General features: G+C 41.2%; 1 protein-coding gene across 13 annotated transcripts in view; it reads left to right on the plus strand.

The window, feature by feature from the left end:
• The window catches only part of dst (dystonin), a 98,191-nt gene that overhangs the window by 48,300 nt on the left and 32,464 nt on the right, over positions 1-17,427 (plus strand). For 12 of the 13 annotated variants that reach the window (XM_080868166.1, XM_080868156.1, XM_080868158.1 and 9 more), the window contains 18 exons: positions 761-907; positions 2,078-2,166; positions 2,252-2,360; positions 10,228-10,380; positions 10,469-10,702; positions 10,813-11,097; positions 11,374-11,922; positions 12,339-12,515; positions 13,356-13,479; positions 14,150-14,358; positions 14,482-14,799; positions 14,883-15,049; positions 15,187-15,343; positions 15,743-15,869; positions 16,057-16,107; positions 16,368-16,603; positions 16,750-16,879; positions 17,152-17,351. In XM_080868166.1, the coding sequence (XP_080724292.1) occupies positions 761-907; positions 2,078-2,166; positions 2,252-2,360; positions 10,228-10,380; positions 10,469-10,702; positions 10,813-11,097; positions 11,374-11,922; positions 12,339-12,515; positions 13,356-13,479; positions 14,150-14,358; positions 14,482-14,799; positions 14,883-15,049; positions 15,187-15,343; positions 15,743-15,869; positions 16,057-16,107; positions 16,368-16,603; positions 16,750-16,879; positions 17,152-17,351 (3,462 nt within the window). The remainder of the gene's footprint in view (positions 1-760; positions 908-2,077; positions 2,167-2,251; positions 2,361-10,227; positions 10,381-10,468; positions 10,703-10,812; positions 11,098-11,373; positions 11,923-12,338; positions 12,516-13,355; positions 13,480-14,149; positions 14,359-14,481; positions 14,800-14,882; positions 15,050-15,186; positions 15,344-15,742; positions 15,870-16,056; positions 16,108-16,367; positions 16,604-16,749; positions 16,880-17,151; positions 17,352-17,427) is intronic. The other variant, XM_080868160.1, reaches the window with a different exon arrangement.

The raw sequence follows: 17,427 nt of genomic DNA on the forward strand, positions 1-17,427 counted from the left end.
AAGCACTTAATGGCTTCATTCATCCCAAGACTGCAAAGACTTTGTCTGTTTCCCAGGCTGTTCAGGAAAATCTCCTCCCAAAAGACGCCGGTTTCCGCTGTATTGAATTCCAGCTCCTGACTGGAGGATTGATAAAACCTGACACCCACGACAGAATCTCACTTGAAGAAGTCGTTCAGAGCGGACTCGTTGATAAAGTTACCGCCACTGTACTCAAAGACGAGAAGTTCCACACCAAAAGCCTCACCTGTCCAAGGACCAAGAGAAGAATTACATTCAAAGAGGCTCTGGAGAGAAGCGTGTACGACTGCCACACCGGGTTAAGGTTACTGGAAGCTACGAAATCCCACGGTTTTGGACCAAAGTCAACATTTCATTATGTTTGGGCATATAAATAAAAACCTGTCAGTTATTATAGCATTAGCCTTTGGTGGGGTGGATTTAAAGTCAGTGAGTCTTTTCTCGTTATCTTTGACCTTTTGATGAACAAAGATGCCTCTTGTGGTATTACCAATGAAGCCTCGCATTGCTAAACTGGTAAAAAATATTTGTGTTTCAGTGCTGCTGATTCTTCTTCAGCTCTGACCAAAACAGTTTTTCAGTACATGGTTGTCCAAAGCTTTCTTGTGTTTTCTTCTTTTGGTTTTTGCTGATTTTAACTTGATCATGAATGGATTTTGACAGCTCTCTTCCTGTGTTTTGGTTTATTTTTGTAGCAAAGTTAACAATCTTGTTAAAAGTCCGTCTATTTTAATTCTAGAGATCTGTTGATGAGGAGAAGAGAGAGAATGGTGATAAGGTTAACAAACTATTGCAGTGGATGTCCAATGTGAAACAGACCGTGAGCAATGGTGGGGATGCTCTGAAAGATAGTAATGCCAACACAGATGCTTCTAATAAGCCGCAGGTAAATAATGTGTATGTTCCTGGTGTGTCCTGTTTTTTTATTATTGCTAACTTTTGTTTATATATGAATTTTTTTAATGACAAAAACACTCCAATCAAAATGATCCCACCACCCTTTGCTGTCACAGCGTTTGATTTCTAATAAAACAAACTGTTTACTTCCTGATTCATTTTATCCATATATGTTGTGAAGCTCATGGATTTAATTAATGCACTTACAAAGACCTACAAAGATAATATGAAATACTTATTTCATTTTATTCATAATAAAAACAAATGCATATGTTGCACAAGCACCCATATTTAATGCACTTCACTGAATAATAAATGACGTCAGTCTCACGGGTTATTGAAATATTTTAACATGTGGCCCAAAACTGATATTATTCACCTTAAGGTTACATGAAATTTATATAAAACTATCCCTGATGTGTTCATTATATTGCAAAAGGAATTAAATCATGGCTAAATAGTGGTGAGAGGCAGTTTATGATCACGGGGTCCATAATTAAATCTGCCCAACATAAAAGAATAGAAAATAAAATAAATGTGTGAATTAAAGAAGTTTAGATTTTCATTACATGTCATTTGCTAATGAGATCACTGACTTCTTATATATCTTTTGATGTTAGTAGTGGACCTTTGCATTTCTGTAGTAATACTTTCATAAACTTAAATAAATGTCTGTAAAGTAAAATCACAATTCAGTAATTACAGTGTAACATAATTAGACTTTATTTTGTCAAATTATGTCAAAATCACCTTCCCCTTCCCCTTATTATGTTTCTGATATCATGCCCCTTATGTAAAACAGAATAAAGCACAATGTGCACAGTGCTATCAGAAATAACAGTGTTAAAATTATAGCCTCATTAAAGACTGTGTAAATCAGTCAAGTCCTCTTTGGGAGAAACACTAAAATGTTATGTAGGTTTCCATTGCTAATATTTATTGCAAAGTTGTTGTGTGCAGTATGCTTCATGTAAATAATGAATCATGAAAAATTTAATTTAGTCTGTAAAAAGTATTTGTGTGTCTGTGTGTGTGTGTGCATTTTTGAGGATTGTCTTGTTTTTTTGTTGCAATTGTAAAGTAAAACTACCATAAAAGTCACTATGCATCATTGACTCTAACATGGTGATATGCATGTTGTTGCTGTTTGATGTTCTAGGTGTCAGTGGAGGAAATCGTCACTAAAAAAGAACAAATTGCAGAAGCGCTGAGGTCCACACAAACGATGCTAAACAAACACAGTGACAAGTAAGCCTCCTTACCTGGACTAGCATGCAAAAGACTGACTGGTAAAGCTAGGGGCTTCATCCTTAATATTTTTTTGTCTTTACAGAATGACAGAAGAGGAAAGAAAGAAGGCCCAAGAGCAGCTGCAGTCTCTCACTCAGGCCTACAATGAACTCTCCCAGCAGTGTTCAGATCAGACTCCCTCTGCAGATGAGGTTGGATTATAGGCTTCGTGTTTATTAATGGAGTGTGCCCTATAATGTGTTGGAAAACAGTGCCCCCTGATGTTCGATTGCATGTCTAACCATTATCCTCTTTTCCCTAGTACAGTGTTTGCCAAATTCTGTCGCACTTTCTCTTAGACTGGCTCCTTAGGAACAGAAACTTAGTATGGCTGAAACCAGTCAAACCTGAGTATGCTGTAAACATGCTAATTGCACCAAGCTGTGGTCTGATATTTCACTTCTTTCAGTGTGCTTAAGCTCTCTTTAAGAGCTCAACAGGATAGCAGATATATAACTTTACAGTGTGCTGTGTGACTAATGACACTCTTTTTGCAAGATGCTGAATGCTTATATTCCAGATGCATGATAGCTTTAAATGTACTCTCCATCACCCTCCTGTTGCAACCCCGTTGCAGTCTTGCTCTTGCACAAACGCTGTCTTAACAAACCCGTGTCTGTGTGGTGGTGAGTATAGATTTTGTCTTGCCTCAGTTAGTAAAATTTGAACAAATTTTGAGGCTGAAGCCAAAGCTAGTGAGATTAATTGTCATGCTTTCATTTCCTGCAGGATTTCAAACCCCTTGATAGGATTGGGACTGGAATGACTGGCCTGATTGATCAGAGAGGTTTGGTAAATCATCAAGGGGCCCTCCTAACCTCTAACCTCTCTGAACCCCAATTTCATCTGGGGTGTGACGAAGCTATTGAAGAAAATCGCATCTACACATCAACGCTGAATCACTTGCCAGTGTTGAATGATTCAAGCAAATGCATACAGAGTTCACATGTCTCCTCTGTGTCCCTGTCTGACATAGCAGCAGCTAGAGAAGGGTCCATGTGTGAAGATGTGATCATAAAGATAATAGAGGCCAGCCAGGTCAGTGATGAAGTGCAGATGTCCTACACAGGGGACACGATGACCCTGGAGAAGGCATTTCAGTGTGGTTTAATTCCTGCTTCTGTCTACGTAAACATCCTTCAGAGGAAAAAGTCTCACCAGGATATGATAAATCCTGGCACTGCAGAAAGTCTGTCTTTTTTAGAGCCTGAAGAGGAGGGTGAAGCTTGTGAGGCTAATAAACTGATATTCAAGGGCCTGAGCAGAGAGAGCTCAGAGACATCAGAGGGGAATATTAACAGTGTGACTTCGGGTGGTTTTAGTAATCAGGAGATTATGGTGAGGTTGTTAGGTGCTCAGGGGGATCTAGAAGGTCAGAATGAAACTGAGGTGTCAAATGGTAACTTCCAGAATGCTGGAGGTGGGCTGAAGGTGGATGCGGCCATTCAGTGTGACTTGATGAGCTCCAGCAGCACACTCATCGTCCTGGGAAATCAGCAACAGTTCATGGGACTTGCGTTGCCTCACTCTGGGGAAATCCAAACGGTGTCTGCCTCGCATGAATCTGATTGTCAAAGCACCTCCAGTGAGTTTACCTGCACACTTTTTACTAATCGAGGGAAAATAGCAGCATTTTACATTCCAGAAAATTCAGAGGTGATAGATATCACTACCGCTATTCAAAATGGTTGGATCGACAGTCACACAGCAGAGGTTCTGAAATCCATAGAGATCCCAGATGTGCTGCCAGATGTTGATCACCTTAGTGAAAAGTTTTCATCTTGGCTCACTTATAAAAAGCTGGCAGTTGATGGGTGGCCTCATGATGGTTCAGAAGTTAATCTCCCCTCTCCCACGGAAGCAAAACAGTTATTCATCTCATACTTAATGATGAACAGTTACATTGATCCAAAGTCAGAACAGAGGGTTTTGATACTTGATGATCAGTTAAACAAAATGGCTCATGCTTTTCTTGAAGACACGCTATTTTATCCAAACGATGATGAAGGTTTGACTGATTTGACTTTGTTTGATGCCAAAAATCCTTTTGAAGATGCAGATTCTGAGATGTCGCTACACATAAATGATGAATCAGAGGAGTTAATAAAAAACACAGAGGACGTGTTTGATCGTTATGACTTTGTTTCCCAGACCGGCGGGAGAATCACCTTTGATGAAAACACACAACACACATTTGAGCCTCATAATTTCGTTTCCTCTGGCAATGGAAGAATAACCTTTGATGAAAAATCGAATAAAAATGACAAAGCTTCAAAACACGATCATGCCAAGGACCTTTTAGTGAGTAGTGACATTGATTTTAACACCAGAGGTGTAGAGGTGGAAAACGCGTTTGAAAACGACACATGGTGGACAAAGTCAGATCAGTTTGAAGAAGGAATTTCTGGAAATACTTTGAAAAAGGAGGCCGGAGATTATGCCAGGGAAGGTCTTGATATTCCAGGTTCTCTAAATGTGTCAGTCCCTCACACATTTTGCTCTGGGGAAAGCAGAAATATTAGCTCACCTTCAGTGATGATTGGCTCTGAGTCCTCATTTAAATCTTGCCATCAGGTGCCACCACACTATAAGGCTAAGTGCTTTGATACAACAAGTGTTCATATTGAACAACCTCAGTTTTTAAGCTCTGAGGACTCAGTGGAGGGTGGAAATGAGTGGAAGAGTGCTATTGCGCTTCTGAAAACCCAAATGGAGGAAGAGGGCATTTTGGACGTCACCTCTGGGAATTGTTATAACCTGCAGGAAGCTCTTAATAAAGGATTAGTGGATGATAAGATGGTACTAGAGCTGCATGACTCACAGTCAGATGAAAAAAATCCCATCCTGATGGTTGAGACAGACAGATTTTCTGGATTAAAACAGGCATTGTCAAGCAGATGTCACACAGAGCAGAGCTTTTTGAGGTCTCATTGCAGCAGGAGCATTGGTGAGGCACTCCCGCTTGAATTAGTCAGGGATTCAGATTCGCAAGACAACTTTTACCCAGAGGAAAACCGTGTTTACTCTCTTTCTGAAGATCAAGATCTGGGTTTAATTCACGCAGCTGAAAACACACAGCAGGTGATTTCAAGAAATGCTGCTGTCACGGTGCTTGATTTAGCCAAAGAAGAGGCTAATAACAAAGAAGGAGAGAGTGAAAATAGAAATCGAGAGTTGGCGTGTAAGGCAGTGGGGAGTGTAGAAACAATGACTAATAAAGTACATCTTTCCCTTCCATCAGAAAGTGGTAACATGCCTCAGATGATCTCACCCTCTTATTGGAATCAGGTTACAGCAGAGCGTATCAATCATATAGGAAAATTGCCTTTAGGGGCTGAGGACAGTGAGCCACACACCTTAATGGATAGCGAGCTGACAGGAAGAATCTCTGGCATCAATACTGATTCCAAAAGCCAGACTCAGTCTGCCACTTTTGCTTATCACTCCGGTAAATCTGACAGCATACCCAGTGATGATGATGTTTTCGGTGATGGATATGATACCAGTGTAAGAAAACAGACATTCATTCAGAGTGAAACCGGCACGTCAGTTTCATTTTCCAGTGCTTTGTCTTTGGAAGCTAGAGTGGAAGATGAAAGTGGGGTTCGGTCAACTTTGGGCAGTGAGCCAGCTCCGAGTGTGGATTACACATCGCTTGGGGATTTGGTTGAGGGTGCAGTCATCTCGGTTTCCAGGGGTAATTGTAACTCTGTGAAAAACAGGGCAGAAGATGTCAGAATTGCATTACGTCAGCAAGCAGAAAGTGATTATAATGATGAATCTGAGCCCAGCAGCTGTCAGAGAGATCAGAGCCTGATTGCAGCTGTTTGTGAAAGACCTCCAGAACAGCAGAGCTCCTCTTCTGAAATACCTGCTGTTTACAGCAGCATAACAGCAACAAATACCATCAATCACAGCAACTATGATACTGAAGATACAGTCCTGACTCCTAAAGATTTCTTAGGGTTTACAGATGGTGGAGCAGGTGATTCTGAGAGGCCTTCCCTAGAGAAGCAAAATGATGACATTCTCACTATTGATGGTGAACAGATCTCCACAGCTCTCTGTCAGCGAGATCAGAGCCTGATTGCAGCTGCTTGTGAAAGACCTCCACAACAGCAGAGCTCCTCGTCTGAGTTACCTGCTATTTACAGCAGCATAACAGCAACAAATACCATCTTGCGCAGCAACAATGATATTGAAGATTCAGCCCTGACTCCTAAAGATTCGTTAGGGTCGGCCCATGGTGGTGCAAGTGATGCTGAGAGACTTTTCCAAGAGAGGGAAAACAATGACCTTCCCTCTATTGATGCTGTATCTGTCTGTCAGGGAGATCAGAGCCTGAGCTCACCTGTTTGTGAAGGACCACAACAGCAGAGCTCCTATTCTGAGATATCTTCTGTTAATAGAGACATAACAACAAGTACTATCAACCAAACCTACTATGATATTGAAGATTCAGCCCTGACTCCTAAAGATTTGTTAGGGTTTACTTGTGGCCTTACAAGTGATGCTGAGAGGCTTTCCCAAAACAGGCAAAACAATGACATTCCCACTGTTAATGCTGAACAGATCCCTGTATCTCTCTGTCAGAGAGATCGGAGCCTGAGTGCAGGTGTTTGTGAAGGGCCCCGGCAGCAGAGTTCCTCTTCTGAGTTATGTGCTGTTTACAGCAGCATAACAGCAACAAATACCATCAATCACAGCAACAATGACATTGAAGATTCAGCCCTGACTCCTAAAGATTTGTTAGGGGCGGCCCATGAAGGTGCCGGTGATCCTGAGGGGCTTCCCCAAGAGAGGGAAAACAATGATATTCTCACTGTTGATGCTGAGCAAATCCCTGTATCTCTCTGTCAGAGAGAACGGAGCCTGAGTGCAGCTGTTTGTGAAAAACCTCCACAACATCAGAGCTCCTATTCTGAGATATCTTCTGTTAATAGAGACATAACAACAAGTACTATCAACCAAAGCTACTATGATATTGAAGATTCAGCCCTGACTCCTAAAGATTTGTTTGGGTCAGCCCATGGAGGGGGAGGTGATGCTGAGAGGCTTTCCCCAGAGAAGCAAAATGATGACATTTTTAATATTGATGCTGAACAGATTTCTGTACCTCTCTGCCAAAGGGGTGCACCTGTTTGTGAAAGACCTCCACAAGAGCAGAGCTCCTCTTCTGAGATACCTGCTGTTACAAATACTGTTTATCACAGCAGCAATGATGTTGAAGATTTAGCGGTGACTCCTAAAGACTTGTTAGAGCCAGTGCTTGGTGTTACAGGTGATGCTGAGAGGCTTTTCCCAGAGAGGCAAAACAACAGCATTTTCGCTATTGATACTGAACAGATCTCTGCATCAAGAACGGACACAGACGATCCTGATAGTGATAGAAATGTGTCCTGTTTAAATCCATCGTTTCCCTTATCAGACAACTTTGGACAGCCTGGAAGTAGAATAGGAGAAGAGATGAGATCTGATCCTATAGAAGAGGATCAACGTTTAGAAGTGTGTGTTTCTGTGGATACTCACACAGTTACGGATTTCCTGTCTGAGAGCAGTATAATACCTGTTGTTTCCTCTTCAGGCCCATTAGTGTTTTCTAATCCTGGAAAGACATATGCAGATGACCAGGGGGAAGATATTACACACAGTGATAAGAGCAGTGGTTTGGAAAGGGCACAAGCTCAAGATTCTCAAGATGCCCTTTCTATAGATAAGAATAATGCACAATCTTTACATAAAAACAGTTTCCACGAGAGTAGCACATCTCAAGGATTCACAGACAGCAGTCACCCAGATCACCTCATGAATTTACTGAAGCAAAATTCTCTCAGTTTAGACAGCGAGGACATGAGGAAAGCAAAACTGATAAGCCAGGATGAAAGAGGAAGTCAAGAGACAGAGCAGTCTGATGCTCCAAATATCCAGCTGCAGCTGCTGCAGGTTTTTAAGACTGTTTCCACAAGCCAAGACCTTTCAGTGCTTAAGGAAGTGATGGATACCCTCAGCAGCGCTCTGGGGTGTGAATCACAGCAGGAACAGTGGCACACACTGGAGAGCATCAAAGAGGAAAGTTCAGAGGGAGAGGATGAGGAGTCGGGAGAGGATGACGGTGCTCCAAAGACTCACCAACCATCTGTTGAGGCCTCTGCCAGCTCATATGGCTGCAAAGTTGAGGAGGTCAAATATAAGGTGCGGTTTATTTTGGCTGAATGCTAAGCTCATCATTTCTTAGTTTTGGACATTAGTAACATCTGTTCCTTTTGTGAATTCATTTTTTTTTCTTTACCCACAGCTGTTCTCCATCCACGATTATTTGGAGTGTGTTGGGAGACTGCAGGATCACTCTGATGTTTTAGAAGATGCCAGAAAAGACCTCTCAACCCCAATACCCACAGACAACAACATGGAAGAACTGCAGAACCAAATAGACGAATGTCAGGTTAGAAATGACCAGCTGAAGCCCATTTGTTTTTGAATAAATGATCGATTTTTAACATATTTCAAATGTCAACATGTGTTTCAGTTCCTGATCAAATTCTTTTTTTTTCTATCTAGTCTCTGCAGTCTCAGCTTTCTAGTCTGGCTGATGTTCTGACAGTCGATATGGAGAAAGCCAAACAACTCATAAACTCTGCTGATGAAGACGTTCCCCAGCAGATCCACCACGACTTGGCCTCGATATATCTGGAGTTAGAGCCAGATTTTACTGCTGTGTCTCAGATGTGTGCAGAAAGAAGCAGCTCTCTGATTCAAGCGATGGAAACAGGGAAGGTCAGTCTTAACACAGTAATTAAAATACAATAATATAGCAGTAGCATCAGCCACTAACCCCTTTATATATGATTTTAGGTACATTTGGAATCAACATATCAGCAGCATCTCAGTGATCTCAATTCGCTGGCGGGGCTCATTCAAAATAACTCTGAGATGTTGGGTGTGGATTTGAACACATGTGATGTGGACACTCTGAAACATCTGAGCCAGCAGAATAAGGTACCTTAAATTGCAGTTTAAAGCATTGCACAGCTTGAGTAAACAAGAGGAGAAAAACCCTCAACATCCTTCCATGTTTTATTTTCCCAGGACATGGAGGACCATCTGCAAAAAGAAGCCAGGCTCAAGTTAGAGGATGTCACGTTTGATATCCAGTGCTTTATTTCAGAGCACACTCAGTTCCTGAGTCCGGCTAAGAGTAGCTACCTCCTCAAGTTCCTCAGCACCACTCAGCGAGCATTCAGAGACCAGATAGAAAGGCTTGTAACACAGAAGAGTGCCTTAGATGTCCTGCTTGATGCCAGAGAGAGAGAAAACCTGGCAGAGGTCTGCCTGTGTATATGTTATAAATATATCATTTCACTGAGATTTTTCCTGGAAAGAAAAAGTGTAGCTCTGTTTTTGTTGCAGTTTAGATTGACATTTTCAGTTGTTTTACTTGAATTTAAGCTGTAAATCTGAGTGGGTTTTTATTTTTATTTTAGACATTCTGCATGTTTCAGTGTATTCTGGTCTGAGTTTGTTGTTTCTTTTCCAGAGTTTGAGGTTGTAAGTGCTCAGAGAAATAACAGCATTGCATGCTTGAGTGCTCGATCCCTGCTGCAGACTAACTTCTGTGCTTGTTTTCATTCTACAGGCTTTGAGACTCCGGCGAACATTTAACTGGACAAAATGTGCTATCTCTGTTGGAAAATGTCCTGAAAAACAAACAGACTAACACACAATATGATGTCCTCCTGTGCTTTTTAGCACCATGGCAACAAATTGGCAAACAGCATGTTTACAGCAAACTCGATATTTACAGTGGTTTGATTTAGGAGAGTTTATTCTGAAGCAAACTTTGCACGTTACCTCTGTGTGCTCGAATTCTTGCTCCCTTCCTTTCCTTCCTTTCATTTTCATTATGTGAAAACTATTTTACACCTTTGATGTTTGTGTCTACATGAATGTTTTAGTGAGAATAGATTTGCGCAACACGAAATTTAAAGATATAAAGTTTGACCTTTTTTTTTCTAATGTCAGTCTTTATTGGAGAAACAGAAGGAGTTTACAGACAAGTTGGCGGACGTGTGTGATAATCTCACGCTGACTGAGAACCGCCTGATTGGCCATAAGCAACAGGCTGAAAATGCTGAGAGCATTACAGACCTGCAGCAGTACCAGCAGGAGCATCAGGTTTGTCATAACTTCACTTGGTTTGCCCTACAAAAAAATATATTATGCTTCATTCATCAGTTAAAAAAACGTTCTGTTTCTTCACAAGGCTCTCCAAAAAGACGTGTTGACAAACGCCAGTGCCTTAAATGATGTGATCAGCAGTACTAATACATTTCTCGTGGAAAACCGAAGCAAGATGACACCAGATCAAATCACCGCTATTGAAAGCAAGCTGGAAGAGGCTAAAAGCAAAGCCAAGGTCATCAACCAGCGAGCCGAGGACTCCAGAAAAGATTTGGAGAAAGCTGTCACGACAGCCATACAGCAGGAGAGCGAAAAGGTTTGGCTTCCTTCCATGTGTGCTTTCTGTAAAAACTCTCTGTTTCCTGAGAATTTGAATTGTATGTTAGAGTGAAATCAGCATTGTTAATGTGTGGTCTGTCGGCACAGGCAGCAGCTGTCGAACAGCTTGAGGAGAGTAAGAGCAAAATTGAAGGTCTTCTGGACTGGATTTCCAATGTAGGAAATAAAAACAAGAACAGCCTGGATCAAACAGACCATGTAAGTCAGGAAAATGGAAACCTGCCAGAGGAACCTTCAGCTAAGGGACTGATAACAGACGATGATAATGCCAACGGAAACGCTTTGCAGGCCACTGAAAAGGATTTTGGCAGAGAGACCAGTGGCGAGGACAATGAATCCCCGAATCTTGATAAGCAGTACCAAGGGCTCAAGGTATAGTTAGTTTGTTGGAGTTTATTTATTTATTTTCAATAGTGATTCATACCATTTTTCCTAACAGCTCACAATATTAAGATTACTAGACTGAAAACATGAAGCTGTCTTAATAACTGAAATATAACGTGTATTAAAGAGATGGTGGAGACAAGAAATGCCTCTGAGTGTTTTCAAAACATTAAAAAATAGATAAGACTACACTTAAGGTCTCAAAAATGTCTAAAATATCTTATGGCATACTAATAACATGTTTTGCTATAATTGTGACCATAGGCCCATCACCAGGAGATTCTGTCCCAGCAGCAGGATCTGATCATGGCCACCCAGTCAGCTCAGGCTATGCTTGACAAGCAAGCCAACGTGCTGTCTCCACAGGAGAAGGAGGCTTTGCAGAAGAACATCCAAGAGCTAAAGGAGCGCTATGAGACGTCCCTGACTCAGGCTGAGCAGCAGATGAAGCAGGTGCAGTGTGTCCAGGAGGAGCTGAAGAAGTTCCAGGACGACTGTGAGGAGTTTGAAAACTGGTTAAACCAGGCTGAAGAAGAGATTTTGGAACTGGGAGCACCTGCAAGCTCCCTTAATATCCTCAGTGATAACCTTCAGCGACAGAAAAGCTTCTCGGAGGATGTGATTTCCCACAAAGGGGACCTTCGCTTCATCACTATTTCGGGACAGAAAGTGCTGGACGTGGCTAAGGCATTTGGATCAGCTGACCCGGCAGCTAAGAATCCGCTGCTGCATGTGGATACTTCAGGGACCTGTTCTGCTGTCAAGGATAAACTAGATTCAGCAGCCAGTCGATATAAAACACTACACTCACAGGTATTTAGTATGCAGCTGATCAGAATGGGCGTAATGGCTTATTTTTCCCACTGTGTGGCAGCATCTGTCCTAATAAAAAATAAACACCAAAAAAAGTTTTAAATGGCAAATTAATTTTTATTTAAATGTATATAAGGTTAAGGTTAAAGTTGATGTAGTTTAACATGAAGCTGATTTGCTGCACAGAAAGTTTAGAGCTGTCCTAGTTGGAATTACAGTGGAATAAATAACAGAAAACATTGATTGAAATTAGATTTGAAAATATTATTTTATAATATAAGTAAAACTGCAGCACCTCTTTTAGTTAACTTTACTGTGAAAATGGCTTTTTGAGATCGAGATCTTATGGTCAGTTATTTTTGCTATTATTCTTTTATTTAAACAACCAAAGTGAATCTATTTTTCTTTTGTCACAGTGCAATCTGCTTGGCAACAACCTCAAAGACGTGGTTGACAAGTACAAAAAGTATGACGACTCAAGCACCGGTCTTTTGAAGTGGCTCAACAGCTCAGAGGAGGAGGCGAGAAAGCAGCAATCAGAGGCCATAGCAGCTGACCCTCAAACGCTACAGAAACAGCTGGAGGACACCAAGGCAAGAACCGCAGCAAAAAGCTGAATTAATTAGGCCTAAGAGTTTAAAGTCAAGTCAAGAATGTTGTGTTGAAAAGCCGAGATTTGTTTCAACCCTGTGGTATTTTTTTCTTTAATCTCATTGTTATCCCTTGTTATCGAGGCCAAAGAGAATTCATGTGAAAAGATACTTTTAGACATTTTTTTATGTTATTTTTTGTGTTATTTATCCTCATTATAGCTTTCATCAACTCGGCGTCAACTCTAAAGGTTAGGCGCAATCCAAGCACAGACAGAAGGAACAGCCTTGTTTAGACGTGACAGTTATAGGGGTTATAAGGGCAATAGACCTTGCCTCGCCATATACAGTGTTTCCACTGACTTAAGTGCAACAAAGTTATTTTTAGCTTTGCGTTTAAACTCAAACCCACATGTGAATAGTTTAACTTTGGTCATTTGTAGTGCGCATACTCCTACGAGAAGATAACGAACTGGGCTGACAGAGCTGTCTCTGTCAAGGCTTTGGCTGCAGCTAGTTTCAACATTTCTCTGTAGCGAGGTAGTGACTTACAGGATAAATATGCACAGATAAGAGCTGCCTGTGAGCCAACCAAGAAACACAGTACTTTGGGCTTGGACTTGAAATCACTGCAGAAATTCTAAGCACTTCTCTAAGAGTAATTGTGAAGTCACATAGGTGCATTCAGCTAACCAATATTAAACCCAGACACGATCGCTCTGAGGTTATTATCATCAAGTACGCTATATAAAAAGAGTAGATTTTGTAGAAACAGAGCATGTATTTATGAGGATTGTTGTTTTTTTTTTTTTACCTTTCTTGTCACTATTTATTAATCTCCAGGTTTTACAAGGTCAGATGATGGGGCACCAGACTGCTATTGATTCTTTACGTAAAACAGCTGAGTCTTTAATAACATCTGAAGGTGACCTGCTGAGCAATCCAGATGAGATCCAGGAGACAGTAGGTGAGAAAAATAAAAGTCAGCTGCACAGCATGATCTGTATACCTAATGGCTCAATTTCCCAGACAGACATTAAGCCTAGTGTCCTAGACTATGAACTTTTTTAATGAAAGTCTGCACTACTTGTTCTTTTAGTCTGGGCCTAATCCATGGTCTGGAAAAGCTACTCAGGGCTGAAGGGACACCCAAATTCCTGCTGTTCAGATTTAGACCTTTTAAATAAGTAACTTGAAAGGCAGCAGACAGTTAAATAATTTGGAAGTAGTTTTGGAAAATTTTACATATTTTAAACTGCCCTGTGAAATACTAATCGAGCACTGTGTTAATGTAAAAAAGAAAGCCATGATTTATCAAGCTAGGTTGGTGTCAACATACCACAAAGAGTTCACCATTACTTTACTACAACAGAAAAATGTTATCAGTGTGATTCATGGCTTTTGAATCATTTGTGTTCATTTTTCCCCAGTTATTGGTTTCTTGGCATGTACTTAAAATGCTGTTACCTCAACCAAAAAGCTAATGGATGTCCTTTGCCAACATTATAGCCTAAACAAACTCATAAAAGCCAAATATGTTTCTACCTTAGTTTGAAATGTTTACCTTATGGTGTGTTCCAGACAGCGAGACATGATCCTGTTTTAAGCAGAACCTGATTTGTTTTCGTGCGTTTTAGATGACATAGTGGAGCGTTACGACAACCTTTCCAAGTCTGTAAGCGATCGAAATGAGAAGCTGCAGATCACCCTGACTCGCTCTATGAGTGTTCAGGATGGCTTGGATGAGATGATGGGATGGATGGAGGGAGTTGAGGCCAGTGTGGAAGAAAAAGGGCAAATAACCTTGGACTCTGCATCTCTTGGAGGCATCCTGAGCAAAGAAGCAGTATGTGGTTTTTTTGGTCAACATTTCAGCGCTCTAATAATGCTAAAATTTCGTACCAGCTTCATATTTATTTTAATAATCTAATAAAACTTTACTGTTTTCAATCTTTTTTTTTTGTTTAAGGCTTTAGAGCAGGACATAGCAAGTCGCCAGAGCAGCATCTCAGCCATGAAAGCCAAGGTGAAGAAGTTTGTGGAGACGGCTGATCCCTCTGCTGCCGCGCTTCTGCAGTCTAAGATGGACTCTCTCTCCCAGCGCTTCTCTGATGCGTGTGATCAGCACAGGCAAAAAATTGCTACTCTGGAGAAGCTGAAAGAAAAGGTAGAGCAGTTTGAGAATGTAGCCGAAAAAGTCCAGCAGTTTGTTTTGAAGCGCTCACAGGACCTGCACGAAACAGACGGCCCAGGGAAAACTTTCAATGAACTGTCTCAGCTAATGCAGGTGCGTTTAAAAATTTTGACTATTTTCTCACTAATCTAATTTCATCATGCACAGATTAGCTGACAGATGATATTTTTCTGCAGAACACCAAAGCTGATATGGCTGAATATGCTGGTGATTTGGAGAAGCTGCAGACTTTGTCCAAGGAACTGTCTGAAATAAGCCCTGATGGAAACAAAGCCCAAATTCAGAGCAAGCTGGACAATCTCTCAAATGTTTTCAGCACCTTTAAAGACACCATCAAAGAAAAGTAAGTCTGGAAGAACAGGGTTTTGCTATTTTTAACTCTTAATTTTGAGTTCTTTTTTATTAACTTTAACATTTGTGCATTGTTTGTAATATTCAAATGGATGCAAACTCTGACTGATTCCTCACGCCTGCTTGCAGGGAAGAGGAACTGTCATCTTGTCAGGACCAGCTGGGAGAGTTCAGATCTGCAGCTAGCGCTCTCACTAAGTGGCTGGAGGAGGCTAATGACAAAGTACCTGCAGATCAGCCAAGCAGCAGTGAGAAAACTCTGGAGAGCGACCTGCAGATAGTCACCGTGAGTCATGAGATAAATACAAAGTATATTTTAGAGAGAGTGTTATTTTTATATGTGTTTTATCTTACTGCAGTTAAGGTGCTGGAACAGAAGTCACTGCTGTTTACACACTGACACAGCAGTTTGGAATTCATGGGTTTTGCAATAGGTAGTCACTACGTTTTAGTAGATTATAGTCCGAGTCTCCTTAAAGTCCAAACTACCCAAATGTGCTTACTCTGCCTGCTAATGACAGCTAAATAGTTGGTATCTATACAGGACATATCTAAGAGTGAAACAGTGCGCTGTCCAGCAGAGAGACTGTTTTCTTCACAGAAAAGATAAAAAGATCTGTCTGTCTGTCCATCTACCCATCTATCTATCTATCTTCTAAATGACATATAATGAATGTTTTATCAGGGATTACTAGATGAATGGACATCCAAAGGCCCCATTGTCCAAGACCTGAACACTAAAGGATCGACGCTGTGCAACTTGATTACTTTCCTCACATCACCTACCAAGACAAAGACTCCCAACAAGTCGGGTAAACATCAGCACACATAGACTCGTGTATATGAGTCATAAAACTGAATCAGATGGGTAGTGTTTGGGTTGTCTTCTGAGTGTTGTTTAATTACTAACTGTTAAAGATCATTGAAGGATCTGGTGCCATGAGTTCTGGTCCAGCTGCTTGTTCCTAACATAAGCTTTGTTTCATGTCTTTGCATCAGCTCTTACTAATGGTGATGGTCCAGCAAGCCATACCTACCTAACCAACAAAGGTAATGAAGTGTGTATGTGGGTGCTGCTTTGTCATCAGAGTGTATGTGGTCCATGCTGCGTAAATAACCTCTAAGTATCTTCAGATTACAACTATTAGTTAAAGAAAAAAGACAATAAGAAATGTCCTCATATTCTGAATACACTGTCCTATACCATATAGCATGTTGCTAATGTATTACTATTATTAATATCTCATGCTGACTATAAATGTCTGGAAAAAATAAAATTATAACAGTGAGATTATTTTTCATATCCTCAGAGCTGATGGTTATTCAGCAGAACATGTCTTCCATCAATGTGGGGTACACGGACCTCGGAGAAACGCTGAAGAATCGCTCAGCACAGCTGAGTAGTTTGTTGCAGAAGGTGAAAGAGGCCCAGAAGGAGACAGATGACATGATGCTGTGGCTGAAGGACATGAAAAAGACCGCACAGTCCTGGAACAGTGCAGCCACAGAGAAAGACTCGGTGAAAACACAGCTTGAACAGCAGAAGGTACAAAAAGTGTTGCTGCTCTCCACGTGGAGTGTTACATTTAATTATATAACAAAACTGCATGTGGTTCTCACTGTGAATATGATAGCCATTGGACAATCTTAAAAGAAATCATTAGGTATTTATGATTTGTTTTGCTCTTTCAGGCATTTGAAGACAACATGAAGCAAAAACAAGAGGTGCTTCACAAGCTCAGAGAGAAGCTTCTCGACTTGATTAAGACTCATCCAAACTCACCCGAGGCAGCAAAATGGAAGCAGATGCTGGCAGAAATAGGTGTGGTCCGTGGTGTTGGCTTCAAATGGCCTCGTGTTGTTTATGTCTATGTGTCTATGTTGACTTCTAATGTTGCATTTAATAAATTCATTTATCAAAATGTGAGCCTACCTCAGTCCCTTCCCCCGGTACACTGGTTAAATTAACACATGTGTTGTGCCAGGTTGTGAATAGGTGGGAGGCTTGCTAGGAGAACAGTGGGACAGAGGACATAAAGGTGCTGTTGTGCTGACTAATGGACATTGGTGTGATTGTTCTGTCCTCCTGTTCAGATGCTGCCTGGGCAGACATCAGTGGCTCTGTTGAGGAGAGGAAGCAGCACCTGGAGCAGTCCAACAAGAATCTGGACATCTTCCAAACAACAGAGCAGCAGCTTGGTCAGTGGCTTTCAGAGAAGGAGCTGATGATGAGTGTCCTCGGACCCCTCTCCATAGACCCGAACATGCTTAAAATGCAGAAGCAACAAGTCCAGGTTAGAATGGCGCCTTTGACTCATTTTCACTGAGCATTTCCTGAGGATTTCTTAAGGTGTGCTCATCGTCATCTGA

Source organism: Rhamphochromis sp. 'chilingali' (assembly GCF_963969265.1).
Source record: "Rhamphochromis sp. 'chilingali' genome assembly, chromosome: 20".
Taxonomy (NCBI): Eukaryota; Metazoa; Chordata; class Actinopteri; order Cichliformes; family Cichlidae; genus Rhamphochromis; species Rhamphochromis sp. 'chilingali'.